The sequence below is a fragment of the Penicilliopsis zonata genome (assembly GCF_001890105.1).
Source record: "Penicilliopsis zonata CBS 506.65 unplaced genomic scaffold ASPZOscaffold_6, whole genome shotgun sequence".
NCBI lineage: Eukaryota > Fungi > Ascomycota > Eurotiomycetes > Eurotiales > Aspergillaceae > Penicilliopsis > Penicilliopsis zonata.
The window spans coordinates 1538859-1566484 of NW_019208916.1; the positions used below are offsets into that span (position 1 = coordinate 1538859).

Genomic DNA, 27626 nt, shown 5'->3' on the forward strand with positions numbered 1-27626 from the left:
TTGAGAGGCATTCAATACTTTTTATGATTCCTTCAACTCGATCTATCATTATATGTATGTATACACACAGCAATACTACTGTAACCAGCTCTTTGCCTATTCTTTCATCGACTCCAGTGGGCACTCAGGTCCTCGGATAGGGTCGGTATGAATTTGACATTATACCTTAGATTGATGGGCACAAGCTCCTATGCGGTCATTCTGCCAGGGCCACCCCTTGATTGGGATACCCCTCAATGGTCCAGCCCGAAGTATTATACCTGGTTGCCCACTCGTGGATCTTCCAGAAATTGCGGCAGGTGTGTTTGGAAGCAAAGTTGGGCATCCAGGGGGCTCCACGCTGGTGATGGCTAGGCTTGGGGATGTGTGTGATTGGCGTGACGTCAGAATGGCACATAATAGTCTGTCATTAGATGGAAATATAGCCGTGTCAAAAGGAGAGAATTACCTGTCGAAGATAGTCGATACAGTGGTCTATCATTAGGTCTCATCATGGATATATAGAATATAGGAACTCACCAACATGCATCTCCGCACCCACCCCAGTGACAAAAGTTGAAGTGTTATAAATGAGCCTGCGCAAGGAATTCAGACAGTGCAGTTGATGAAACACCTCAAGGTGGATTAGTGGTGTATCATCTGTTGCAGAGGAGGGCTCTGTTGTCTGGCCAAGGATCTTGTACATCTCATCGTCCAGGGCAATGATCCCGGCTACGAATTAGAAGTAAGTATCGATGAGAAAGAAGAGAGACGGAGAGAAATATATACCATTGATCAACCCATACCATTTCAGGTTGTTCTGCTCATTTGGCGGCCCTTCATATTCAGTGACAGGATGTTCTCTCGTTCCCATTCCACCCAAGTCAAAGACAATATCCTCATACTCGATTGCGCTAGCCACGGGACCTAATATGATAAGAAAACGAATAAATATAGCCAATGTTGAAAAAAGGAAACCGACTAAACTCCAGCTGCCGCAAGCTGGGGCATCTGTTGGCCGTGAAGAAATACGTTCCAGCGAGCCAGACCACAGCCAGAAGCGCATGGAGAAGGAGGAGGCTAGAAGCATGTGGATGAGATGATCTTGTTGGGGAATCTTCGTCATTTTCGAGACGGTTATATTTGAAATATTGGAAGAACATTTTGGTAATGGTTAGGAGATTTATGCTACAATTCAAAACTTTCTCTTTACTTGGTTTATATCTATCCCTTGTTAATGTTACATTGCTTAATATGCATGACACAGGGACTAGTACTTGAACTAATTAATTGACAATTGGGGTTAATTTGATCCTATCCGATAGATACACTTCGTCATGTCATTAATCTAGATTCATCTAGATAAGCTGATTAACCACTAACATGACACAAATTTCGTCTGGATGATGGTATTGGTGGTATTCCAGTCAACCCCCTGCCGAAGTAGCATCCGCTCACAATGCTCGGTATGCGCGTATTGCCTGATATACCCGTCCAGCGGAACCTGCATCATAACTGCCCGGTGCATCTTACGCCAAGCATATGTGCAGTGCACAAGATGGTACTCCCACGAGACGTACAGGGACTCATGCTCGCCGGCCAGCACGGTTTCACGCGGCACTGGCAACATTCCTTTTGCGTCGAGATACCATTCCCAGTCGCTGCGCTGCAGGAATTCCGCGCTGAGCTCGACATCGTAGCAGCGTGGGGGCAGCCAGGAGAAGCTCATCGGATCGAAGTGACAGCCGTGCTTCCTGGCTTCAGCGATAGAAGTGCCGCAAGTAGCCGGGATGTGCAGCGGTGAGTGAGAGGAGGACGACAGGACGGAATAGATCATGCCGAGGAGTGTGATAGAGAGCAAAGAAATGATAACACCTTGTTTCCATTTGGATGTGGATGGCGTCGGTCTGTGTTTGAGGGATTCCATTTCAGACAAGGCTGGTCTTCGGTATTCTCAGCTGTGTGATAATCTGAGGATGCTCCAATTTTGATTATTTATGTGGCTTCATATCAGACTAGCAGGGATATATTGTGATGTAGCATTGCACGTATGGGGTAATCTCTTCCGTAGAGATAAGACTGACTCCTCCATTAAGTACTATTCTGCAATATAAATATGGCTGAACATAACCCTCATTGAAATCCATTCCATCAGCCCATCATCAGTCCATCACTATCAATCTGCCACCATCAATCTATCCATCCACCACCATGCGTTTCATTGCTACCATCCTCTCCCTCTTTGTCCTCGCCAACCTCGGCCTGGCTGCCCCTGTGGCTGGAGGCGAAGTTGCAGCTGTTGGTAGACCCATATCATTACACCATTCGTTCTATTGCTAATACTGTTTAGAGAGAGGAGAACACTGGTGCTGAGGATTACTGCTATATCAAGAGAGACGACGGCTCCACCAAGATTGTTGTCTGTTGAGCGCTAAAGCCTGAAATGATTCTTGATGATACATGTCTTTCGTTGATCCCTCTGTATCTAGTTGGTACTATGATATATTATCCATCTATACGTGTATCTCTGTGGTAGGCAAAGATTCGATATATATATATCGGAGAGTCTGATATGTGAATGAAGCCAAGACAAATTGAATTAAACTATTGTACACTGAAGCAGTTAAGCGGAATTCCGAAGTAGCGGTGAGCCCGACATGACCTTGCCATCACTTTCCGCTATATTGGCTGCGGCTTCAATATCTAGATTGATCTAACATCGGCCCAATATATGCGCCTGTAGCAAATGGCGTGTATATAGAATCTAGGTCCTTGATAACAGGCTTTTCAGGGCTGTAAACAGGGCCATCCTGACTAGTATTTCTCTTGTATCTGAAACGGCTACAGCTCACCTCTCCAAGTCAACACAGAGTTAGCGAATTGACTAGAAGCTGGCCAAAACCAGACCCGAACCAGCTGATATAATAGTATCTAACACGTAGTACGTCTGTGTCCACAACTATGGGCAAAAATTCAGTCTGTGTTCTCTGGCAGCCTTATTACATGCTATAGTGCATTGATTATGATAGTCTCCATGGCAGAACGCTTGCAGAGACTGCTACAAGGCCTGGAGGATTAGATTACAGGCACATGAAGGATAATCTAATAATGAATCCGTCATGGACATTAGGAAAGAGTGATCCTGAGCAAAGAATGGTAAAAGTGGGTTTATGGCTACCTTGCGCAGAGTGCCATTGTTGCATCCTCTCGCATCTCCTCTAGCCCGTGTTCTAAGTTCCATCGTGTATAGTCTCAACCAGCGCCCCGAGATCCTTTGCTAAGAGTCCGTCGGCCCTCCGGGCGGTACCCGGAAACGGCCCGCAATCCCGTGTGACAGTGGCGCATCGTTCAGGTAGACTAAATCCATCTTTCAGAGTCATGCCATATGTAGGATGGGTATAGTGCTGCTCTACTAAGTAAACTAGTTAGTATAGTGAGGGCAATCAACTAAAGAAGTGTCCCTTTTGTGATCTACATTTGAATTATGAAGGGAAGTTCTCTAGAGCCTGGAAGGCTCATCAAGAGCGTCTTCAATAACGTGATGCTATAATTGTTTCAGGCCCCACACTTGAGTTCTGCAGGAATAATATCCCTGTCAAGCTAATTCCAAGGACCTTCCAAATTGGTACAAGAAGGACCTTTAATGATGATACTGGATGGATATATCCGGAAAGCCCGCACAGATATCCTACAAATGGCCTCGGTCGACTATTATGTCCTGCGTTTTTGTTTTATTTGCGCCCAACCCGCATTAATAATAGGCTTGTATTGGTGCCTGAAAACGATGTTGATCGATCAAAGGTCCTCCTTTGCTTCACCTAGGATCTAGTTGCCTGTTGAAAAATGTAGTAGGTGATATATGCCCGGTAATACTTAATCAGCTGCTTTAGACTGGCTTGCAATGAACTGGAAGCTTTCCTCAGAATGAGCTTATCATATATAGTAGAAATAAGACCTAGATTAAGGGTTCTCGAGACGCTTCTCAAAAGCTTATCTTACATATAATAGTTACAATCTATTTATGCACCAACTATATACTCCGTGGCGCTAGATATTAGTCAATTCTATACTAGTCTACTCTAGAGAAGCTACATATATTAGACGATGACGTGTCATGGGGTCTAGTGGCATGCAGGGGCCAAATCGTGAAATTGATGGTCTGACTCGGTGACACAGTGTAGCAGCAGGCTAGACTCTATATCGGAACAAGACAGCTTTCAGTACAATATATCGATATGATATGCTTCTAATGGGTGTGGTTTACTTATATTTGGTTAACCAGCGCAGTTGACTTGTAGAAAGCAAGATATGTATGCCATGGAACGGACTTGCAGAGTATACCTTTCTCTTCTGTATAGTAATCCTGAATCTCCGTTATCCACTGCTGCAGCTACGGCCGTCTCGGCCCTCCGTCCGGCCCCCGCAGCCTCTTGCTATCCAGGACAGGCCGAGGATATTCTCCTTATCACCACCAACCGCTAGCTCCGCAGCCAACGCCAGCAATTTCCCTGCCGGACAGGCTGGGGAATGCATTTTAGTCTCAGTCGATCTGTGGACTAGTTGTATCAAGCTAGGGAGTCACGGCTAAGAAGACAATGATTCTATAATGACTACGGATTGGAAATTGGGGATGTGGGGGAGAAAGGGAGACACACGGCCGCCTCTGTCACTGCCCCATTCAGTAGGTATAGAATGGGGATGGATTTATGGCGACAACTCAAGCTGTCAACTATTAGTTCGCCTTATTCTCTTTTACCTGCATGGATACTGTCTTATCTATATCTATCTATCTCCTAAGCTATAAGACAAGGTCTAGTCAATTTCAATCCACACCCTGCTCATCTAGGCTAATAAACCCCATAGTATAATCCTCTTGGGAAAGGCCTGTTGTCCTCCGATTTGATGGTATAACAGTAGTCTTTCAAGTAACTGCTTCTCAAATCAATCAATATTGTAGGTCTCTTGTTGAGTTAAAGTATACCCCTCTGACCCCGCACTATCCAGGTTAGGACAGCGCACCGCATTCGCTATCTGAAGCCTCCATTCCATCTCTTGAATGAGACTGAATGGATCTGCCTCGTTCCCCAGGGCCAGTCCCCAAATCGAAGCAAGAGCAATTCGGTGTGAATAATGTGTATTCTGGGTAAGCCCAAACTGCTCCATGTAAACCTCCTTGGTCTTCTCTGACAAGGTGAATCCCCTCGCCCGTGTACAGCAGCCACACTCTGTTGTACAGTGGCCCACGCTATGCTTTCGCGCCGCGGTTGTCCGTGTATGACGCCGAAAACAGCAGCCGCAATCACGACCACAGCATCCACCCCGACCGGCACAGTCTTCTACCAAGATTTGATGTAGATACCATCGCGGGTGCGATCTCCAGAGCTCAAAGCCTCTTGTCAATGGGCCTTCGGCAAAACAGGTGCGACAGTGCCACCTTGTGCGATCAACACACCAATATCTCTTGTTGAGGTCGGCGAGCTCTTCTTCGTCAACTGTATCTCCATCACGGATGGCTTCCTCCCGTTGAGCTATCCCGCGGAGCTCTTCTTCCATATCCAGGAATATAGCAAGGTAGGTGCCATTATAGCTTGCGAAGAACCCGATGGCGCGATACCGCTGAAGAGAGTTGATGTCCCCAGATGCTTCCAGTTGAATTTCCATGTCCGTCTTATCGCGCGCCGAGTGGAGTTTCAGCTCCTCCCTTCTTCGTTGAGAACAATTCATTTGCGATGATCCGAAAAGCGGCCAATAATTCTGTTGCCCAGGGCAGATCCACCGCCGAGCGAAATCGATCAAGGAAGCCATGATGATAATAGGTATAGGGAGGAGGCAGTGAGTTGATGACTGGTTAATCACTAGGAAATAATTAATAGATGAATAGGCCATCAAGATATATGTATTTATTCATTTGAACGACTCACGCTGATGTCAAGTCCAGGCAGCATCAGGCACCAGCAGCTACAGCTGGGCGCCCATTTAGGATTAGTAGCATCCAGGCTCCATCAACCAGGCCTTATAAGGTGTCTCTATTCTTGTGTGGGCTCAGGTATGTGCATGGTGGCCCAACCTAATACAAATTTTAATCTCATTAATAAGGCGGCTTTGTACAAAGAGGAAATGGACAGGGGGAAGGAGTCGCGATTTTTTAGCGGATCGGTCACCTCATCCACATCGTCCAGTCGCAGGTTGCCATTAGCGACAAATCAAGAATAGCTATAAACAATATACTCCCAGAATAATAAAATATCATTTGGTCTCATTGCCGTCTCTCTTGGCGATATTTACCATTCCAGATTGTTGAGCCAAGATCCTTATGTCATTACGTCAGCCTTTGGCGAAGACTTTCTATTATGGGAATTTGGATCAGCTGTCAGTATAGTTCCTGATTCTGGTCATAATTACAAAGGCTCAGCGTGCCTAATCGCCTTGATCAATATTCTAATCAGAAGCTGCGTCAAATTTCGGGCCGTGTCACTAATACAGTCCCTCCAACATTTTCCGTTACACAGACTCTGCTACACTGATTTACATCTATATAGATGCAGTTAACTAGTAAATGAAAATTAAGCCCCTTTTATTTGTTAAGGACCATGTCTAAATGTATACAGAGTACTCCTTAGGTCTTCATAGAGAATCAATGCCGCTGTCTTGACTTTTACCAACTCTCTCCAAGTAATCAGATGCCCTAGGCTACAGCTCAGTCTACCCATAATGTTTTTCGCTGGAGAGGTTCCAATACCGGTCATTAGGTGCTCAGGAAAAGGAAATCAAGTTTTAAGATCATGTAACTTCCAAAGGGATGAAGTTACTTGACCTTGCCATTTTTTGGTAAGATGATGAACAAACACCCTAGACACTCCATGCTAGGTATGAGGATGCTCTACACCGTATGCTTCTAGAATGTATTGATTTCCATTGTTAAGCTAAGTATCACGTGAAAACCTTCCATAGCAATATATAATCACTTTCATATACAGACTTTTTCTATTAGTCTACTGGAAAGCTTCGAGAACTTGGTCATTCCATCTTTCTCGTCAGTTCGTCTGCAGATTAAAGTCACAAACAGAAAATGAGAACTTACGATAGGTACTTGCCAGTCAATGATTTCGGAGCATCAATCACCAACTTGGCTATGACATGGCCAGGCTGTTCGGGCTTGAGCAATTTTCCATCCTTGTAGACTGTGGTGAATATCGAATGGAATTGAGGGTCCAGAGTGGTAGCGTGATCTTCCCGTATCTCTCGCTGCATTTCGGTGTCGACCAAGCCCGGCTGAATTGATACGGACGTCACGTCAGGCTCTTCTTCCCCGAGAGTTAAAGCCAGATGGTTCATAGCTGCCTTGCTGGCACCATACAGACCCCATCCCCTAAATGCCGAGGTGGAAGCTCCTGAAGAAGTAAAGATGATCCTGCCCTGGAAGTCGCGAAGCGCAGGAAGTCCAGCTTTAACCTGTTTTAATATGGGCGTTAACAACCCCTCCCCAAGCAGAGCTGTTCACAGTAGCTCCCCTTATTAATCAAATCTGTGTGACCAACTTACAAAAGCCACCAAGCTGATAAAATTAACATCAAATCCCTGCTTCCATTGTTCCAGATCTGCCTCGGCGATTTTGCCCACCTGGCCTAGTGTGCCATGGTTAAGAACCAATCCATCAAGACGCCCGAATGACTTTAACGCCAGATCGACGGCCTTCTGGCCGAGAGAGAAATCCTCCAGATCGCCATTCAGTACCTCGACCTGCTTGCCGTACTGGTCTTTCAGCTTCTGGAGGGGCTCAACGCTGCGGGCGATTATGATCACATTATGGGGCTGAGGCGCAGTGAGAAGAAATTTAGAGATTGCAAGGCCGAGACCTGTATCGTGGGTGGGATGAGTTAGCTTTTTAGCGGCCCGGGTTGGGATGATGAGTCAACATGATCGATTTATTGAATTGAGATCCTACCTCTCGAGGCACCGGTGACAATGAAAGTTTTAGGTGACATATTGATTAGAGCGGGGAATACCTAAGAGGATTGAAGTATCTGATGATGTTAGGGGAATATACAGTAATACAAAAGAGAGAAGTAGGAGACAGTGATTTAGTGAAGGAATGTGGAATTAATAGTACTAGTTATATAGTTGGTGTGAGTAATCGCCATCCTAAATAAGGACCCCACTTTTAAGCCTGATATTGATAAATCCTTCTTAAAAAGAATATAAGCTTCATTCTTCGTTGGAGGGAAGGCATTGAAATAACCTACTCTGTCAATGGCACTTCCGTCAGACGATATCTTGTATTTAAATATTTATAGATGATGGCAGCTATAGGGGATATGTGGATTTAGAGATTTACTTTATTATTAAGGAGCTGAACCTTATATAAGATAATAATGATACTTCATTGAATCTTCTATTATAGTATTTTATTGTTCTATATAACACTAAATAGTCATACCGCAGTGTTTTAAACCAGGGCTAGAAGTAAAGAGGGGGCATAGTGACTCAGCTCCCAGAAGTCAATCCTCTTCTTGTCTGACTGAGTTCTGCCGCCGAACAATTGCAGGACAAATTCAAATATCATTGCTCACATATGTATGCCAAAACCCTCAATCAGACAGCCACCCATAGCGTCACAAGCAGTGGAACCTCCCAACTCCAAGGCCTCCTTGATAATATCTGAAGCCCGTTCCGCAATGGCATAAACTGTTGCCATGATGGTGGCGCTGACCTGCATGGGCATGACACTGGCATCCACCACACGGAGACGCCGGACCCCTTTAACCCGCAGCCTCTCATCGACCACCTGTCCAATTGCGCATGTTCCCAGCGGGTGATGGTATGGCATGATGTTATCCCGAACAAATCGGCGAGCTTCCTCCAGATCTGCGAGGTCAAGTCCCGCAGGGGGACTAACTCGACGGCCAATTTTTCCGTTCAATAACTTGGATTGAAAGACCTGATCGACAAAGACAGTTCCAGTCGCCAGAAAATCCACGTCCACCGGATGTGAGAGAAACCCCGGATCGATCGCAGGCGCGTCGAGGGGATTAGAGGTCCATACATGCACCTCCCCGCGAGATACAGGATACATGTTGCTAACAAAGATTGAATAGCATGGATAGTAGCCGACGGGAGGGCTAGACATGACCTTGGTAAAGTTCTGGTGGCCTGTGCTGGTGTTGAAATACGCTGGAATGCCGATAAACTGAATATTTGCAGACCTGGGACTTTGCATCCGGGAGGCGATCACCTCCTGCTGCTGGCGTTGGTAGTTGATGTTTTGCTGAGCCAGTCCTCCGCTGTTCACAGTTGAAGTTGAAAAGATCCGAGAAATGGTGGTATCCATCTTGTCGGCGTGCGATGAGTACGGAATGAAGCCCATCAGACTCAGGGATCCAGACAGAGCCCCAGAATGGTGTTTGGCGTAGAGGCTCTAATGCTCTTCTCGCAGGGCAGCGTCTTTGCCATGATACCGTCTGCCAGTTTATAAGACACCGGGTACATGGTGTGTTCTTGTAAATTGTTGCCCACGTCGACGTTGGCCACTCTACACACAATCCCAGCTTGTTCGAGAACGTGAGGATCTCCAATCCCAGACAGCTCCAGCAGCTGGGGACCCTGGAAAGATCCAGCACTAAGAATCAAGCCCCGCTTAGCTGACACGACATGTCTCTTTCCCATATGGTGAAATCCCACTCCTTCCGCGTCTAGAGTCCCGTCTGAAGCATCAGAGAGAATAAAGCGGCACACCTGTGCGTTCTCTAAGACCTTGAGATTAGGGCGTCCCATAACAGAAGCAAAATAACCTTTAGCCGCATAGCTCCTGACTGGCTTGCTGGTTCTGTTTATTGTGAACAAGGACCGGTAGAATCCCAAATGATCGCCACTATAGGGCTCAACTGGCCGTGGAAGATGAGCGGCCTCATCGAATGCAGCCAAGAGGGATTCTTCTATAGGCGGTTGCCAGGAGCCGATTGAGGCATGAATGGGCCCATTGATTCCATGAGCCTCTAGGTTCACTGGACAATCTGTTGCGCTGGTGTTAATGACTGGCTCCAGGTTCTCACTTTGTTTAAAATACGGCACCAGGGCTGACCATCTCCATCCTTTGATGCCCAGCTTCTCAGCCCAGTCATTGAGGCCTTCAGCACATGGTCGATTATAAGACATGAAGTTTATTCCACTTGAACCCCCTAGCATTTTGCCTCGGGGAAGATGATACGCCTTTTCACTAGTGCCGGCCTAGAGGATGTGAAATTCAGTTCATCACATCATATCACAATACTATAAGGCCATACACCTGGGGAATGCTCTCAAAATTCCAATCATAGTCGGGTTGCTCATCATTTGACAAGGTCCCGGGGGAAGGTTGACCTTGGGATCGTCCAGCCGAAAAGACCCTGCTTCGATCACCCCGACTTGGACGCCTGGTTCCTCGGATAGACGAGTGGCAAGGACGAGGCCGGCTGTTCCCCCACCGATGATGATCACATCAAATGGATTGGTAAGAAGATCAATGATATTCACTGTGGACATTATTGCAACGTTTTTTTGCTTTTAAATATTCAAATTGAGGAACGGCTACCTGTGGGGGACAGCTTTGGTTCCTATCGGAAGCAACATGGTACACTGAGTTATATCTACTTCGAGCCAATATTGTTTTAGCTTGTTGATAATTCTAATCCACCCACAAGAACTAATTTGACTTTGAGCTTATCATCCTGAAGGATCTCCTTGTGAGCCGTTAATTTGCCCTGGTGTCTTCAGGCAAGAGAGACGTCAACATACAGGACGCCTTAATGAATGATAGTAAATGTCAATACGTCCTGAGCTGCGCAGTCCATACAAGTGAATTGCGTCAAGAGCAACATAGCGGATTTCCTGATCTGATATGCCGAGGCCCCGGACGAATCCGATGGGCGCCGATAGATTCCAGATCGACAATGATCCTTGCCCCCACCTTCAGGAAAAGTGTCAGCATGGTCATCACCGTCAGATAACTGCCCTTTAGATTGACCTCCTATGGGCCTCACCAGGTCTTAAGGTCTCTCTCCGCCAGCAGGACCCATTGATGGAGCACCAACACGTCCAGGTGGCCAATCGCCCGGATCACCTCAGCTGCAGCATTTGCCATGTTGGTTCCACCTGCGACATCCAGTGTCACCTTGCGAACCTGTGGGAGGGCGTAGCCGGCAGCCTTGGCGGCATGAAGGGAGATCGTGCTCTGATCGCAATGAAGAACTCGCTCGCTTGCACGACCGCAACCGCTACTGCAAGCGGCCTATTACCTTGGATTTTGAAAAACATTATGACGTCCATACATATGTGTTTCTTACATAGAACTTTTTATAGTGAATTGATCATGGTGCTCACTAGACAAGACAGGTGCTCCTTCCAGACCATCTCCTCAGTCCCAATCATTTTTAACCATTGAAAAGAGCATTATGAGAGAATAATTGTGGTATAGTGGAAACAGGCTATCTCCACAGTTTGTGGAAGAAGCCTGTGGATTGACACGCGACGCGTACGTTGTCGACTGCCTTGTGGCCGCCATTACTGTTTGGGTCCTGCAGATAAGGACTGATATTGACAGCCGGCAGATAAAAGGAGGACTCAGAAGAGATAGGCATCCCACTGAACCATTTAGGGACTGATTTGCAAGTTACCAAGAGCGGTGCCAAAGGCTACAGGGCCTTGTGCGTTGTTTGTTTACTAAGTAGGATTGGTCAGAGTACATTTAGCAATGATAGTCAGGGTTTGTCAATCAAAATGGCTAATCAGAATGCATTTTAATATGGGAAAATCTGGCGCCAGCAGCAAACCAATACTGCAAGCAGCATGCAAGTAGCATAGGTAAAGGCTACTAGATGGGCTCTATTAAAATATAAAGGAAAATGATGATCAGATCATTAAGGGGTAGCTTATGTTGGCATATGAACAGGAGGATAGGGTTTAGGGTTTCACCACTGGTCTTGCTCTATATCTGCCCCTCATTCCCGCACCTCAATCCTCTTCTTGACTACTTGGAGCAGTGACTTGTGTATCCCTCTTCATCCTTTACACCACCCTTCTTGTCACCATGCCCCAAAGAAATAATGAGATGGTCGATGAGACTCTACACCTTCCCCGACTCCTCTGTCTTCACGGAGGAGGATCTAATGCTGTCGTCTTCCAGTCCCAATGTCGCCGGCTGATTGCCCACCTACGATCAGAATTCCGCTTCGTCTTCGCACAGGCACCGTTTCTATCCGACGCCGGGCCTGATGTCCTGTCAGTATACAGTGAATACGGCCCCTTCAGACGCTGGCTCCGCTGGCGCCCGGAACACCCCGAGATTCGGCCGGAGGACGCATTGTGGGCGATCGAGGACTCTTTGGAAGACGCAAAGCGCCAGGATGACGCAAAGGGCGCCACAGGGCCGTGGATTGGCCTGCTTGGATTTAGTCAAGGCGCGATGATGTGTGCCAGTCTCCTCTATCGCCAGCAACTGCGCCAAGAACAACTAGGGTGGCTATTCGGCGATTCAGAGTATCGCTTTGGAGTGTTGCTTGCGGGCCGGGCCCCGCTGGTCTGTCTGGATCCGCACCTCGACCCGCGTTCCTCTTTACCCGATCTGTCGCAGATCACAGATGCCAAATACCCCGGTCCAAGCCGGGATGTTTTACACATCCCTACTGTGCATGTACATGGGCTGCGAGATCCCCACGTGGCTCTTCACCGGCGGTTATTTGCAGAATTCACTTCTCCTGATACCAGGAGACTGGTTGAGTGGGATGGAGAGCATCGGGTTCCTTTAAAGTTGAAGGATGTCTCGCTGGTTGCGCATCAGATTCGAGAACTCGCAGCCCAGACGGGTGCATGCTAGCCATTGGGGACACGTTGAGCTTTGTTGTTCATTGTTCATTGGAGGACTTATGGGCGCTAAAGGAGGGGACTTCTATATTAATCATATCTCTAATCTGCTTGCCGTCCACTATAAATATATGTGGCAACATGGAACCCAAAGAGGTTTAGGCAGGTAAGCGCGGGGTTGATTTCGACCAAGGGTTACAAATCGCACCAGGAGAGCGGGGTATGCAGAATTTGTATATCATCGTTTCGGAGACTCTCCGTCATCATACTACTGCTAGAGAGTGGAAAAGGGTGTAGGAAAGAGGCAACACCTTTTTGGAGAGGTTGAGATGGACTTATGCTCTCCAAATGCATCAAGACATGGTTACACAAGGAGATATAACATATGTAGTACCACTTTTGGAGTACTGTGTACAACATATGTAGTACTTACTACAATGCGCACGCGGCTAGGAGTGTTTGTGATTTATCGAGGTTCTGACGGCCCACAGCCAACATCAAGAATAATTGGATCCTCAATGGGACTGATTGGGCACAAATTCTTGGCGAGATAACCACGGAACAGAGGGTATAATTTTACTGGTCAGAGAACTCTGTATTACAGGATTATATAGTTACATTATGAGTATATTGCGTAGTACAGTATATATCTCTGTGCGCCGAGGCCACCCCGGTCTAAGATACAAGATTCCACAAGGATTCCCCGGAGTAACTTGAATTAATTATCAAGTATTGGATTGTTGACTATTCCTGGGCCTGCGAGACAAAAATGGCAGAGTTGGATGAAAACATACTGTTGATGCTTACCATAATCTAAGGTGATCCTGCCAATATAAATAGCAGTAAGAAAGGTCCACAGATCGACTGAAGGGACATGTAGAACAAGCGGCTAAGTGATAAAGGGAATTATAGTACATACTCCACTGATATTATATATAGCTGCTGTAGCTTAGACAGTCAGTAATGTCCTATGTAATATTCTATATCAATTTCACAGCAGTTATCAGTATGATTGACTCTCCAGTCTCCAACCCGAGAGCCAAGGGACTAGTATTCAGTTCGCAAGATTTGTCATTCAACCTCCAGTCATTCAAAAGGCTTCACAATCAGCTTCAAAGTCACCAATGGGCTCTTGATGTTCTCGCCATCCTTCCAAAACTTTGGGATGACTTTGCCGCCAGTAACCCGACAGCACCGCAATCCGGCAACGTCACCCTGCTCCAGGGCTTGAATACATGGATTTCCAACGGGACTGCGCCCGAGAGGGCGTTTCCTTTGCCAAACGTGCTGCTTTCCCCGCTCTCAGTCCTTGCCCAGTTGGTGGAATATCTCGCATTGCTCAAGGCAGCATTTCCAGATCTAGAAGACAGGGATGACCTGCCCAGGTGCCTTTCAGAAGGCACAGAGACGTTCGGTCTCTGCACCGGCACTCTTAGTTCCTTTGCAGTAGCCTGTGCTTCCAATGTAGCCGATATCCAGCATTACGGCGCATCCGCTGTAAGGTTGGCTATGTTGGCCGGAGCCATTGTTGATGCCGAAGAGGCGTTGTTCGAGCCAGACCAGAAGGCAATGAGCATTTCAGTGTCATTGAGCGGTGAATCTTTTGCCCCCATTCTCGAGTCATTCCCTGATGTAAGTCCTGGAAGTTCAGAGCAAACCCTAACCCTAAACCCTAACCCTCACTCTCTAGGCATATGTATCCGTTGTTGTTGACCTGAAGCGGGCCACTTTTACAACACCCAGGGTAACGGGCCCAGCTCTGGTTGAGCGGTTGAAACAAGATGGCGCTCATGTCACCTCCATTGCGCTTGCGGGACGATTCCACTGGCAGAAACATCAGGATGCCGTTTCTGGTCTCCTTCGGTTTTGTGCACTAAATCCAAATCTCCAGTTGCCCGATGCGTCCAAGATGTTGCTGCCCACTCGATCCAGCGCCAACGGGCAGTACATCACCACTGGGAAGCTCCACGAGCTGGCTTTGCAGATAGTCCTCTTGGAGCCGTCTCAGTGGTACGAGACATGTCGCCTTGCCTACTCGTCCAAGTTCATCATGGACGACGCAGCAGTGGTTTGTTTCGGAGCAGAACGGTGCCTGCCCCCGACCATTGCACGAAAGCTTGGTTCACGTCTGATATATGCATGCGAACTGGATGTCCCATCATCGCCAGTACCTGCGCAGCTTCTCGGTGGAACAAAACCACTGAATCTCGCCAACCTCCCCGATGACCGCATCGCTGTCATTGGAATGGCGTGTCATCTCGCGGGTGCCGCAGACCACGAGGAATTCCTGGAGATCCTGAAACAGGGTCGGTCACAGCACCGAGAGGTGCCTGAAGATCGCTTTAGCATGGCGACAGCCTGGCGAGACGCGGGAAAACGCAAATGGTACGGCAACTTCCTCGACAATGCGGACACGTTCGATCACAAGTTCTTCAAGAAGAGCCCCCGTGAAATGGCCTCCACGGACCCCCAGCAGCGTCTGATGATGCAGGTGGCATATCAGGCTGTCGAGAACTCCGGTTACTTCGGAAACAAAGATGTGAATCCCCGTATTGGGTGCTTTCTGGGAGCCGGAAATGTCGACTACGCAGACAACATTGCGTGTTACCCGGCCAATGCGTATTCGGCCACAGGCAATTTGAAATGCTTTCTTGCTGGCAAGATCAGCCATCATTTCGGCTGGACAGGACCAAGTATGACCCTCGACACTGCGTGCTCCTCATCCAGTGTGGCGATTCACCAGGCATGTCGGTCCATCCTCAATGGAGAATGTAACGGGGCCCTCGCCGGAGGGGTCAACATTCTGACGAGTCCCGACTGGTATCATAATCTGGATGCCGCATCCTTTCTGAGCCCTACCGGTCAATGTAAACCCTTCGATTCCAAGGCAGATGGGTATTGTCGTGGTGAAGGTGTGGGCGCTGTGTTCCTAAAACGGTATTCCTCTGCCGTCGCCGATGGTGACCAAGTGTTTGGTGTGATTGCAGGCACCAAGGTGTATCAGAATCAGAATTGCACTGCCATCACTGTACCCAACGCGATCTCTCTCTCAGAGCTCTTCAGGGATGTTGTACATCAAGCCAGACTGGAGCCGAGAGACGTCACTCTCGTTGAGGCCCATGGAACAGGAACCCCCGTGGGGGATCCGGCCGAATATGATGGCATTCGTTCTGTCTTTGGAGGTCCTATACGGTCTGACGTGCTGTCGCTCGGATCTGTAAAGGGCCTTGTTGGTCACACTGAATGTGCTTCAGGTGCGGTCTCCTTGATAAAGACCATCCTCATGATCAATGAGGGCTTCATTCCTCCTCAAGCCAGCTTCTCGAGCATCAACCCTACCCTTAATGCGAAATATGAGGATAGGATTGAGATATCAACCCGCCTCAAGACGTGGGAGGCTCCTTTCAAAGCGGCCCTCATCAACAACTATGGGGCTTCTGGATCCAATGCCTCCATGATCGTGACACAGGCCCCAACACTGACGGGAGGCCCCTCAGTGTCGCTGCCGGAGAGAAGCTATCCATTCTGGATCAGTGCCTTTGATCAACAAAGCCTGCGAAACTACGTTAAGCAGCTGCGACGATTCATCCAGAGAGTCCCGGAAGACAAGAGAACAAGCGTGGCAAATCTTTCCTTCCAGGTTGCTCGTCAATCTAACCGGAGTCTTCCACAGGCCCTGATATTCAGTGCCAGCACCAACGAGGAACTGAACAGGATACTTGAATCCTTTGAGAATGGCAGCGCACATGTCCCGTCTTTCCAACGCCGTGATCCGAAGCCAGTCATCCTATGCTTTGGTGGACAGGTTTCCACCCAAGTTGGGTTGGATCAAGAGGTCTATAACAGCAACGCCATCCTCAGACATTACCTCGATCAGTGCGATGCCACTGCGCTTTCGCAGGGTCTGGCAAGCATCTACCCAGCTATCTTCCAACGGTCCCCTATTGAGGATATCATCCAGCTTCAAACCGTTCTGTTCGCGATGCAGTATTCCTGCGCCAAGGCGTGGATTGATAGCGGCCTCGGCGTTGCCTCCCTTGTTGGACACAGCTTCGGTGAACTGACAGCTCTTTGTGTCTCCAATGCCGTGTCCTTGCACGACGCTGTCAAGATGATATCTGGTCGAGCTCGCCTCATCAAGGAACGCTGGAGTGCCGACAAAGGATCGATGATGGCTGTCGAGGCGGATCTCACGGATGTGAAGTCCTTGATAGCTTGGGTAAACCTACCAGGGCTTACTATCGCCTGCTACAATTCCCCCAGAAGCTTCACATTGGCAGGGTCTACGGAAGAGATAGAGCAGGTCGAGATCGTGCTGAGGAATGACCCAGTCTTCTCTGGAATGAGAGCAAAGAGGCTGACTGTCACCAACGCCTTCCACTCAGCGCTCGTGGACCCATTGATGGATGAACTGGAGACTCTGGGTCAAGACATCAAGTTGACGCAGCCAACGATCCATCTCGAAAGAGCAACAGAGCAGGACGAGTCCACCAAACCCTTGAATGCCAACTATGTGGCCAGCCACATGAGAAAGCCCGTGTATTTTGCCCAAGCCGTGAAGCGGTTGGCAAATAGATTCCCTACTGCCCTGTGGTTAGAGGCTGGATCCAACTCCACCATCACCACCATGGCTAGTCGGGCTCTGGGGACATCCAACTCATCTTCTTTCCACGCGGTCAATATCACCAGTGAGGGTGCATTCCGGTTCCTCTGCGACACGACCGTCAACCTCTGGAAGGAAGGCCAGAATGTCAGCTTCTGGCCTCACCACCGCATGCAGACATCCGCGTACAAACCGGTCCTGTTGCCCCCGTACCAGTTCGACAAGTCGCGCCACTGGATGGACCTGAAGGTCCCTCCCAAGCTTGAGAATGAGCCACCGGCAGTGATGGAGGCACCCAAGGGCTTGACCACTTTCGTCGGGTACCAAGACGCATCGCAGCGCGCGGTGCGGTTCAGCGTCAATGTCACGTCAGACAAGTATATCCGGCTCGTCTCCGGCCATATCATGACCAACACAGCCGCTGTCTGTCCCGGGATGTTCCAGGTGGAAATCGCGCTGGATGCCTTGATGAGCCTCCGACCAGAGCTCCAGGCCCGTCGCTTCATCCCAGAGCTGAACGGCATCAGGTATTATCAGCCCCTGGTGCAGAACGACTCCCGCGCCGTCTGGATCGAAGCAGAGTCGACCGACGCAGACAGCCTGGTCTGGGACTGGAGGTTGACGGCATCGAACGACAAGGGAAGCCATTCCGTCACCCACACCTCAGGAACCATCACCTTCCAGCCACCGGACAGTGTGTCCGTCAAGACAGAGTTTGAGAGACTGACCCGTTTGATCGGCCGCAAGCGGTGCCAGCAGCTCCTGGATGGCAACATGGCGGACGATGTCCTGCAGGGCCGCAACATCTACCGTGCCTTTTCAGAGGTGATTGACTACAAAGAGGTCTACCGCCATGTCACGAAGATCGCGAGCAGGGAGAACGAGTGTGCGGGAAGGATCGTCAAGCCGAATGACGGAGAGACATTGCACAGCACTATCCTGACTGACTGCTTCTTTCAAGTGGCAGGAATCTTTGTGAATCTCATGACGAGCCAGACCGATCTATCAGAGACGGGGATATTCATCTGCGACGGGATTGATCGGTGGTTGCGAGCCCCTGAAGTCTCAAAGGATGTCCCCAGTGAAGTCTATGAGGTCTTTGCTCTGAATCACTCTGAATCGGGGGCTAAATATGTCAGCGATGTGTTTGCATTCGATGCTCGCGATGGGTCACTGGTTGAAGTCGCTCTGGGGATCAGCTACCAGAAGGTTCCCATCCAGGGTATGCGCAGGGTCCTATCGAAGAGTATCCCAGCCGGGCTTCAATCATCCCCTGAAAAGGCTTCATCCCCTGAAAAGGCTTCATCCCCTGCAAAGGCTCCCACTAAGACCATCACTCCCACCATTCCTCCATTGATGAATGCTTCACCTACTAACAGGATGAACAATACGGCGACAAATACACTCAAGACACCCAAAGTAGACATCTCCAAGACCATGCGCGACATCATCTGCAACCTCTCCGGTCTGGAACCAGACGAGGTCAAGGACAGCTCTGACTTGGTGGAAATTGGAATTGATTCACTGATGAGCATGGAGCTGGGCCGAGAGATTGATCTGGCCTTCAAGATCAGCATCGACGTCGGCCAGTTGATTGATTTGACTGACTTTCGGAGTCTGGTGGAAACCATTGGGGGTATCCTGGGCCAGGACAATCAGGAAGACGCGAACGGGGTCGAAGATGAGAACAGACGTGAAGGAACTGTGACAACCAGCAACGGTTACCATGTCAATGGGACTAATGGCAACGGGGTCTCCTGTCCAGATGGAACCTTTGCCCTCTCAGAATCTGCAGTTCTCGAGTCTTTCCGAATGGCAAAAGAGGCCACCGATAATTTTATACTCAAGGGCCAACTGGCCACATACTGCCACGACGTCGTGCCACGGTCGACTGCGCTCTGTGTGGCCTATATTATCGATGCCTTTGAACAGCTTGGGTGTCCGATACGCAGTGCCGCAGCAGGGCAGAGACTCGAACGTGTTTCGTATCTTTCACGACATGAAAAACTCATCAATTTGATCTATGGACTCCTGGAAGAAGCCGGATACATCGACATCCATGGGTCTGAGATCACCCGAACGGCCGTGTCGGTTCCCAGGAAGGCCGTGGATGAAATGCTGGAAGCACTGCTTCATGATGAGCCTGTCCATGCCGCCGAACATAGGCTGGTAGCTCTCATTGGGCCTCATCTTGCAGACTGTCTCATTGGCAAGGAAGATGGGCTTCAAATCATTTTTGGGTCCCCCGAAGGCAGGGAGATTGTCACCGATGTCTATGCCAAATCCCCCATCAACGCCGTCTGGGTCCAGCAGGCGGAATTCTTCCTCGAGCATCTCATCAACAAACTCCCCAACACTGGAGAGCCGCTGCGTGTTCTTGAAATGGGCGCTGGCACGGGAGGGACCACCGTGAGGATGGTTGCGCTGCTGGATCGTCTGGGCGTGCCCGTCGAATACACCATGACGGACCTTTCCTCCTCGCTCATCGCCGCAGCCCGCAAACGATTCAAGCAATATCCGTTCATGAAGTTCAGGGTTGTGGACATCGAGTCTCCGCCGGATGCAGACTTGTTCCACAGTCAACATATCATCCTGGCTACGAATTGCGTTCATGCGACCCGGAACCTGGAGATCTCCACGCGAAACATCCACAATCTGCTACGACCCGACGGCTTCCTCCTTCTGTTGGAGCTCACTGAATCGATGCCGTGGATGGATTTCATCTTTGGCTTGCTGGAAGGGTGGTGGTTGTTTGAAGACGGCCGCCAACATGCCCTGCAATCCCCAACCCACTGGAAGAGAGTCCTCACCTCCGTGGGATATGGCCACGTTGACTGGACTGACGGTGCTCGTCCAGAGACCAACCTCCAGCGCATTATCATTGCTCTTGCGTCTGGACCCAGGTATGATCGTGATTCTGCGCCCCAGTCACTCGCGCCGGTGTCATTGACAGATGTCGCAGGGCGCCAGGGGATCATTGATACATACGTCCATGAATATACCAAGGACTTCCACTCCCTCCCCATTCCTGGATTGCAGGAACCCGTTCTGCCCGATCTCCCAGGGCACTGTGTGCTTGTTACTGGCGCCACGGGGAGTCTCGGCTCCCACATCGTGGGCTATCTCGCGAGTCTTCCTACTGTCCACAAGGTGGTCTGTCTGAATCGACGGAGTACAGTGCCTGCGACCATTCGCCAGGAAGAATCTCTCAGGGTCCGAGGGATCTCCCTTGACGGCGAATCTCGGTCGAAGCTGGAAATCCTTGAAGTCGAGACAGCGAGGCCGTTGCTTGGGCTCCCAGCGGAGACGTACCAGAGGCTCGTCAACACTGCAACGCACATCGTTCACAACGCCTGGCCGATGAGTCTCACCAGGGCTGTCAGAGGCTACGAGAGCCAGTTCAGCGTGATGCGGAACCTCATCCATCTTGCACGAGAAGCCGCTGCACGCCGGCCGGCACCATTCAAGTTTGGCTTCCAGTTCATCTCATCAATCGGGGTTGTCGCCTACTACCCGCTCTGCTACGGAACCATCCGGGTGCCCGAAGAGGCGATGAGGGCTGAAAGCGCTCTGGCAGTTGGATACGCCGAGGCAAAGTTGGTGTGCGAACGCATGTTGGACGAGACGCTGCATCGGTATCCGGATAGATTCCGCCCCATGGCAGTCAGGATCGCCCAGATCTCTGGCTCAACAAACAGCGGGTACTGGAATCCAATCGAGCATTTTGCTTTACTCGTCAAGTCGTCTCAGTTCCTCAAGGCTTTCCCAGACCTTGATGGAACCCTCTCGTGGTGTCCGGTCGACGATGTGTCTTCGACACTGGGTGAGCTGTTGATTTCCGATACAAGGCCTTATCGGATCTACCATATCGAGAATCCGTCGAGACAGCCATGGCGGGATGTGGTAAAGACGCTGGCCGAATCTCTTGACATTCCCCGAGATAGCATCATTCCCTTCGACCAATGGGTCGAACGAGTCCGAAGCTCGTCCTCTTCACTCAACGACAACCCGGCGCAGCGATTGGCGCACTTCTTTGGTCAGGATTTCATCCGGATGTCCTGTGGTGGTTTGATATTGGACACAAGCAAGACAAGAAAGCATTCGGCAACCTTGCGGAAGAGGGGGCCTGTAGACGCGTGGTTGGTGGAGAAATATATTTCAATGTGGAAGTCCATGGGATTTCTAGATAAAGCATAATCATTTATAACTATAATATATAGTGACTATATATGATGCAATCCTTTACTGGATAAACTTGTAGAAGATGGTAGGTTTAAATAAAATTATCCCATGTAATTGAAAGAAAGCCGAGCAAAGACATAGTCTAGTTAATCCTAAATGTATTGTATATATAGGCCCAAGAAGAGAAAACGCAGCACTGACCTTGCACACAGTAAGAGTACTCTATCAAGGTTTTCCCCTCATCAAGCCGAGGGATCGACGGAGGGCAGAGCCTTTGAATAGGCTTTTACGCCCATTATACAGAGATGGTATATGAATGTATACTCAATTGTCCCCTAGCCCATGGTTGATATGATGGGCAATGGAGATATATGCTACTACTACAACAGTCGTGGGAATAATATTATTATTTCCTACTCGTCTGCCTAAGACTAGTAGTGCCAGCAACATGAGGTCTTTTCCTGCCGAAGCTCATCACTAGAAACGAGGAACTTCCTGCCGCTGAGAGCGGCCGAATGATCAGATGGCATCGTGTCAGATATAATGAGTTACTTGGTGTCCTCCTTAGGCCATTCTTCAAATTGCACCTCCAGGCGACCAAGTTGTTTATGAGCAGTAGCATGAGCACGACTCTCCATTTTAATGATGATGACTTCGTCACGGAAAAAATAAGATTCAAATGGAAGTATATTGCGGCAAGGATTGCTCAAGTCCTGTTGGAAGATTTGTTTAGTCATATTGAAAAAGATTATGTATGGACTTTTTGTATAATCTGCGTTGAACGATTTCTATTCTTGATCCTGTATTGCATTAAAGTGATCATTGTTTCGGTACTCGTATTCACTGGTGGTGGCACCTGTCCCGAAGAACCTGTCACTCACTCCACTTGCCATCTGGAGCGAGTTTATTAGGATCTTTTTCAAGAGCAGTGTGAGGGTTCTGGTCATGATGGGCTGGGAGAAAGCGCAGCACTAGTTCTCCTTTAGTTTTCACAATGAGATATCTATCTATATGGCACGGCATCAGGAGACTGGTACCAAACGCTCATGGCAGGCAATTCTAAAGGAACCGGCCACTTAGACAATTACCTCAACGGCCCTAACAATTTTTTCAATGGGTTTAGTATGGCTCGGGCTTCTAGAGGGGTATTGGCATCAGTCTAGTCTAGGATTCTAATCAATACTGCTGAACCACCTGAAATCTAAGCATATTTCAATTTAATGGACTAGCTACTACTTCTGCTAAGCATTCCCAATAATACCACACAACTATAAGCGGATGTCTCGGACTTTCCTTACGAGGTACTTCTCCATTGTTATACCATGGAAGCAAGCCTATAAGCACAGCGTGCTTTTTCCGCCATCCTGAGTCAATCTTGAGCGAACCCTGACGGTCAAGTAATCATCACCTAGGCGGCGGAAACGGAATGACCCATCGTCGCACGATTGCACATCTACTATCGCGGTTGGAGAGAACAGTAGCGCTTCCCCAACTTTCAGCCGAACAATCTGATTGAAAAGGGGACTTGCATCATCTCCCAGAATGTCGCACTCATCTTCTTCTTTCAATCCCCGCTTATATGTCAATGAGTCATATGCAGCGGCAGCTAGATGTTTGTTCAAAGCTCGCAGCCACTCTGGTGAAGTAAATCGATGGACAATCGTCGTGGAGCAAAGATTCAGCAACGCTGTTGATATGGTCGGCTCCTGCGTGGAGATGATAACCCTCACGCCCAAATGGCGCTGCAAGCGAATCGAGGCCAGTAAGCTGCTTGTGAACGCCTCGGCCTCCGACGACGAATTCATATACTTTTGAAAGATCAGCCCCTGCAAACCACTATCCGGCAGGGAGGGGAAGAGGCAATTACCTTATGTGCTTCATCAAGCGCCACCACTCTCCCAATGTTTGGATCCTGCTCTAAAAAGATGCTCAGGCACACGTTGAACAAGGAACAGGCTGTTTCAGGAGAAATGCATGGGCAAGATAGATCAACAATAATGAGCTGGCTCCCCTGTGGCATGTCAGCATGATTGAGGCCCCTGAGGAGGGGCTTATTTCCGCACTTTTGGCTCCCAGTTTGTTCCCTTGTTCTGCTGGGTGTGTTTCCGGCCCTTTTTAGTGGACGCCGCAGTAGCCTGTGGCATAAAACTTTCCAAGGTATCCAGACGCTGCTTTAGAGGCTCCATCTGACCAGGGGAAAGACCGCAGTCCCAGAGGCGCTGCTTGAATTCTTGATAGTCGAACTCAGCTCCTGACTGCTGTTGGGAAATGCGCATCTGCCGCAGGATTCGCTGGATTGTATGCATGTACAAGGGCATGGCGCTGGCTTGTGGATCAACTGCCATGAGGTCTAGCATTCGTTTCGTATTGAGGTCTCCCTGATCAATCTCCAGCGGCTGAATGTCGACATTGCTGAACCGGGAATATGTTTTCTGGGAGTCTCAGCACGCTTCTTGAACACCCCCTGGCTTTATTATTGCTTGGCTACCCACCTTCATGGTCTGAATATTCGTCGGCGAGCAGAGCACTCTCACTTTGACAGCTGGGTTCGATGAGAGGTATGCCGCTTCACAGGGAGAGCCCATCTGGTCACTAACAAAGGTGTCGTAATGGAACACCACGGCGGTCAACGGGTTGGGGAGCCTGCCGGCTTTGGAAGGTATCAGGCAGCTTTCTAGCATGCAAGACAACGTGTGGCTCTTGCCGGATCCCTGCGATCCGCATATGAATGTGCTTGAAGGAGGGGTGATGTTGAAAAATAAGCGCGGATCCTGCTGTTGTTCGTCATTCATGAGAGGATCCGAGTGATTTAACACCTGGCTGACACCAGCAAGCAAACCAAATTGAGACACTTTGCAATGTTTCATTAGGCTAGCAGTAAATATGGGTGCGAGTTTAGCATCCTGCAGCTCATCTGAGATATGAGTGGAGCCCAGTAAGCTAAGATGATACTGTCGTGATGCCTCTTCTTCAGCTGCCATTGAATGCGCTGACCCGGCAAGGGGAACTGAACGGTCATGATCACCCATTATTACGAATAGTGAGAGATAGCGAAGATGTAGGGAAGAGGTAGTGGAAGAGATATTGGAAGAGGTAGTGGAAGAGATATTGGAAGAGGTAGTGGAAGAGGTAGTGGAAGAGGTAGTGGGAGAGGTAGTGGAAGAGGCAGTTATATAACATAATTTATACTAGAATACTTGGTATCTAAAGTAAGGGTGCGAATTCCTTGATTTCAGGCTGAATGATCTGGAATTCTGTACTGACCTCTTTTCATGACCCATGTAAGGGAGAAATGGACAATAAGATGTCACTATGTCCAGATTTACTTCTCTTCCTATTCATCTATAGATCTACCACCTCGATACTATTTTATAACCAAGATAATATTTTTTAATCTAGAATTCACTATGCATTGGAAATAGACCTAGCCAAGTATAGATAACAATCTATGTGACCATTTCTCTTCGGCCAGTATTTCCTGTTCTGAGACTTCCTCCACTGCCAGGATGTCAAACAAATGACGGTGGCCAGACAGGACTGAATGAAGCATCCTGTACACTCGGTCGCTGAAAAGACGAAGATTAGGTCCCTGTGACGCATCCAGAAAGCCCAAGAATGCACTGAATGTTTCATTGGAGCTCTCAAGAATCCTTATATAATCCTCAGTTTTTGTAACAGTAAGTCAGCTCTTAAAACTTACATATCATCTGAAACTAAGACTTCTGAAGCCCCAGTGAGACTATGTGCAGGTAAAAGATAAATCACCCCACTGCCAAACTTGTCTGCCATCAGCATGAGTCGATGGCCTAGTCGTCGTATCTTGGTGACATATTTGTATCTTTTATTATACTCCTGACCAGCGGATGGCGATAAGTCAGGAAATATGGCCTTCATCATCTTTTTAGTTATATCCGAGTCGGCAAGGTTCTCGGGATTTCCAGCCTTTCTCGCCTGCGTTCTAAAATCTGATGGAGTTGTAAGCCTCACACTCCAGGGCTCCTGCTTCCTGCTGCCCGCGAATTCTTGGTACAGATTCAGTATATGAAAGCGCCGGAGAAAGTGATACGAGGCTATTCTTCTGTCACAGGCTTCAATCATCTTGTAACGCTCAGGAAGAGATTGGGCTTGATAATTCCGAAACCAGTCAGGCTCACAGTGGCTGCGAATACTTTTGACTGCTGCTTGGAGGACCGCGATTGCCTGGGGACTGGCAACAATGGTAAAGATTCTTCCAAGCGTAGTCTGTTTACCATCTTCGCCAGTAAGGCTTTTGTTGTTCCACGACATATTGCTTCTCTTCCGAGCGACCAGCGTTGTAGACGACGGTGCAATAGGTTGCGATTCCACCCGCTTCCTCTTTGCAGGTCTCGGTGATAGAGCTTGACTAACATGCTGATTGCCCGGGTCTCCATGTTGGGGCTGATCTATTAGTCTATCTAGAAGCCCACAGTCCCTTGGTTTCAAGCCAGCAGCGTTGGGCGCCGTAGCAGACGAAAAGATAGATATGTCGGCAGAGACGCAGTCGTACATGTCAAGATTGACACCCGAGGAAGCTAAATCGACATAATCTTCGTTCCCTACATTGCTAGGGGGTAGCAAGACTGGATGTATCATGGTACCTCTGGTATTACCCCCGTTTTCAATGGCGGGAAGAGATAGTTGACCGGGGTCCACAGCTCCATTCTCAACCGTGAAAAATCTACAGAATGATCTGTCTCAGGTAGCTGTTCCTCAAAGCTCTTGGAAATAAGGTACCCAATATGTTGCAAAGTCCTACTGCAAAGTTTCAAATCCCAGTTGCTATCCAAGAATACTGCAGCGATGACTGCATTCAATGCTTTAGCCAACACCTTCTGCGAGAACTGGCCAGAACGAGGGTTATAGTTGATGCATCGATCAATACCACATCGAATCGTAACCATCGCACAATGCTTGATATTACTGAGCCGGGCCCTATGATGGAAGATTTCACCTGACACCTGTTAGGGAGACTGCTATGGAGTCACTTGGATGGTGACAACTTACTCGGAGTAAGCCGTGACGCGATCCCCTCAATATTCAATAAGAAGGTTGTCAGTGCCATTCCCCCTTGTGCTAATCTCCGGTTGCCATCATAGTTATCCTGTTCAGCACCAGCTGCTGTCAGCGCTTCTCGGATGAGGTTCTTAGAGTGAAATTCATGGTTTAAGATTCTCTCAGCGCGGAATATCTGTTCAGAAGCCATGTTGTTTTTCTAGGGGCTTCTTAAGTAGTGCATGGAAAGAAACAAGAATCAAATAAAGTGGTGGATATTATTTATATTATATATCATGTTAAAAGCATCCTAACTTTTAGACATCAAGCAGGTTATGCTGAGTAAGTGTCAGTCTTGTGCAACGTCAATGTAGATCTTTGCCTATTTTGGTACTAAACACCTCCCAGGGTTGTAACCTCCAGTTTGGGGGTGCTGGCATACATACTTCATATCCTCTGAGCCAGTCTCATCCTCAGCCTCTATTCTCCAGGAGTAGTGAGATCCACTGCCTATTCATTGATTCCTTGCAGCTGTTCTGGGATATATGGAAGCCTTCTCAAATCTGAACCAAGGCATTGTGCGAGACTGCAGCCGAGAAATTCTTTAATACAATACAGCCAACAAACTTACACTGTGTGCTGGTTGCGAGGATATAACCCTCCCAATAAATATTGCTACAGGCGATATAAAGTCTGCAGAGTAGTCAATAGTATAGTCATGATATTAGGGTAAAAGTATTGAATAAGATAATTAATCCTGTCCTATAAATCAAGTAAGCAATTGAGTAGTTTGAGTCAAAAACATGCTGCAGACAGAGAGTTGGCGGTGCTACTGACTCTCTGTAGTCACTGTTTTAAGAGGCAGATCCATTTAGATCGCCTGATCAGCAGTCCACGTAGCCAGCAAATGTAGCGATCGATGGCCCCACTGGTCCAATACGGGTACACTAACCACTATTATCAAGGCTATCTAATGAGTATCTGCTTGCCTTTTCTCTCTAGCCTGCGCGCGTCC

At 48.5% G+C, this 27626-nt stretch overlaps 10 protein-coding genes across 10 annotated transcripts; 3 read left to right on the plus strand and 7 right to left on the minus strand.

The window, feature by feature from the left end:
- Positions 1-196: 196 nt before the first annotated feature.
- Positions 197-1816, minus strand: ASPZODRAFT_16085 (hypothetical protein; the record flags this gene model as incomplete). The annotated part of the gene is made up of 6 exons (XM_022726485.1): positions 197-403; positions 449-474; positions 520-711; positions 769-906; positions 967-1059; positions 1363-1816. 6 exons carry the CDS (start codon positions 1814-1816, stop codon positions 197-199), a joined length of 1110 nt encoding a protein of 369 aa, XP_022581914.1.
- Positions 1817-2190: 374 nt separating this feature from the next.
- On the plus strand, positions 2191-2407 carry ASPZODRAFT_16086 (hypothetical protein; the record flags this gene model as incomplete). The annotated part of the gene is made up of 2 exons (XM_022726487.1): positions 2191-2277; positions 2330-2407. 2 exons carry the CDS (start codon positions 2191-2193, stop codon positions 2405-2407), a joined length of 165 nt encoding a protein of 54 aa, XP_022581915.1.
- Positions 2408-4883: 2476 nt separating this feature from the next.
- ASPZODRAFT_1948304 (hypothetical protein) lies at positions 4884-6004 on the minus strand. Its single transcript, XM_022727409.1, has 2 exons — positions 5901-6004; positions 4884-5834 (listed from the first exon to the last, which is right to left on the minus strand). Exon 2 carries the CDS (start codon positions 5782-5784, stop codon positions 4921-4923), a length of 864 nt encoding a protein of 287 aa, XP_022581916.1. The 5' UTR covers positions 5785-5834; positions 5901-6004; the 3' UTR covers positions 4884-4920.
- Positions 6005-6873: 869 nt separating this feature from the next.
- Positions 6874-8046, minus strand: ASPZODRAFT_25455 (hypothetical protein). Its single transcript, XM_022728002.1, has 4 exons — positions 7925-8046; positions 7522-7835; positions 7061-7431; positions 6874-7005 (listed from the first exon to the last, which is right to left on the minus strand). Exons 1-4 carry the CDS (start codon positions 7962-7964, stop codon positions 6972-6974), a joined length of 759 nt encoding a protein of 252 aa, XP_022581917.1. The 5' UTR covers positions 7965-8046; the 3' UTR covers positions 6874-6971.
- A 389-nt stretch (positions 8047-8435) lies between these two features.
- Positions 8436-10497, minus strand: ASPZODRAFT_2129226 (hypothetical protein; the record flags this gene model as incomplete). The annotated part of the gene is made up of 4 exons (XM_022727826.1): positions 8436-9394; positions 9457-10203; positions 10262-10300; positions 10336-10497. 4 exons carry the CDS (start codon positions 10495-10497, stop codon positions 8546-8548), a joined length of 1797 nt encoding a protein of 598 aa, XP_022581918.1. The 3' UTR covers positions 8436-8545.
- Positions 10498-11361: 864 nt separating this feature from the next.
- ASPZODRAFT_1948322 (hypothetical protein) lies at positions 11362-11628 on the minus strand. The gene has a single exon (XM_022727410.1). The coding sequence runs from the start codon at positions 11589-11591 to the stop codon at positions 11439-11441; it is 153 nt and encodes a 50-aa protein (XP_022581919.1). The 5' UTR covers positions 11592-11628; the 3' UTR covers positions 11362-11438.
- Positions 11629-12019: 391 nt separating this feature from the next.
- ASPZODRAFT_132386 (hypothetical protein) lies at positions 12020-12909 on the plus strand. Its single transcript, XM_022723007.1, has one exon. The coding sequence runs from the start codon at positions 12041-12043 to the stop codon at positions 12824-12826; it is 786 nt and encodes a 261-aa protein (XP_022581920.1). The 5' UTR covers positions 12020-12040; the 3' UTR covers positions 12827-12909.
- A 912-nt stretch (positions 12910-13821) lies between these two features.
- On the plus strand, positions 13822-21613 carry ASPZODRAFT_16092 (hypothetical protein; the record flags this gene model as incomplete). The annotated part of the gene is made up of 2 exons (XM_022726491.1): positions 13822-14445; positions 14504-21613. The coding sequence occupies 2 exons, from the start codon at positions 13822-13824 to the stop codon at positions 21611-21613; spliced, it is 7734 nt and encodes a 2577-aa protein (XP_022581921.1).
- Positions 21614-22848: 1235 nt separating this feature from the next.
- Positions 22849-24705, minus strand: ASPZODRAFT_159282 (hypothetical protein). The gene is made up of 4 exons (XM_022726394.1): positions 24091-24705; positions 23662-24030; positions 23466-23609; positions 22849-23406 (listed from the first exon to the last, which is right to left on the minus strand). Exons 1-4 carry the CDS (start codon positions 24625-24627, stop codon positions 22933-22935), a joined length of 1524 nt encoding a protein of 507 aa, XP_022581922.1. The 5' UTR covers positions 24628-24705; the 3' UTR covers positions 22849-22932.
- Positions 24706-25022: 317 nt separating this feature from the next.
- Positions 25023-26822, minus strand: ASPZODRAFT_142143 (hypothetical protein; the record flags this gene model as incomplete). Its single annotated transcript, XM_022724822.1, has 4 exons — positions 25023-25248; positions 25299-26297; positions 26354-26570; positions 26624-26822. 4 exons carry the CDS (start codon positions 26820-26822, stop codon positions 25023-25025), a joined length of 1641 nt encoding a protein of 546 aa, XP_022581923.1.
- Positions 26823-27626: the final 804 nt, after the last annotated feature.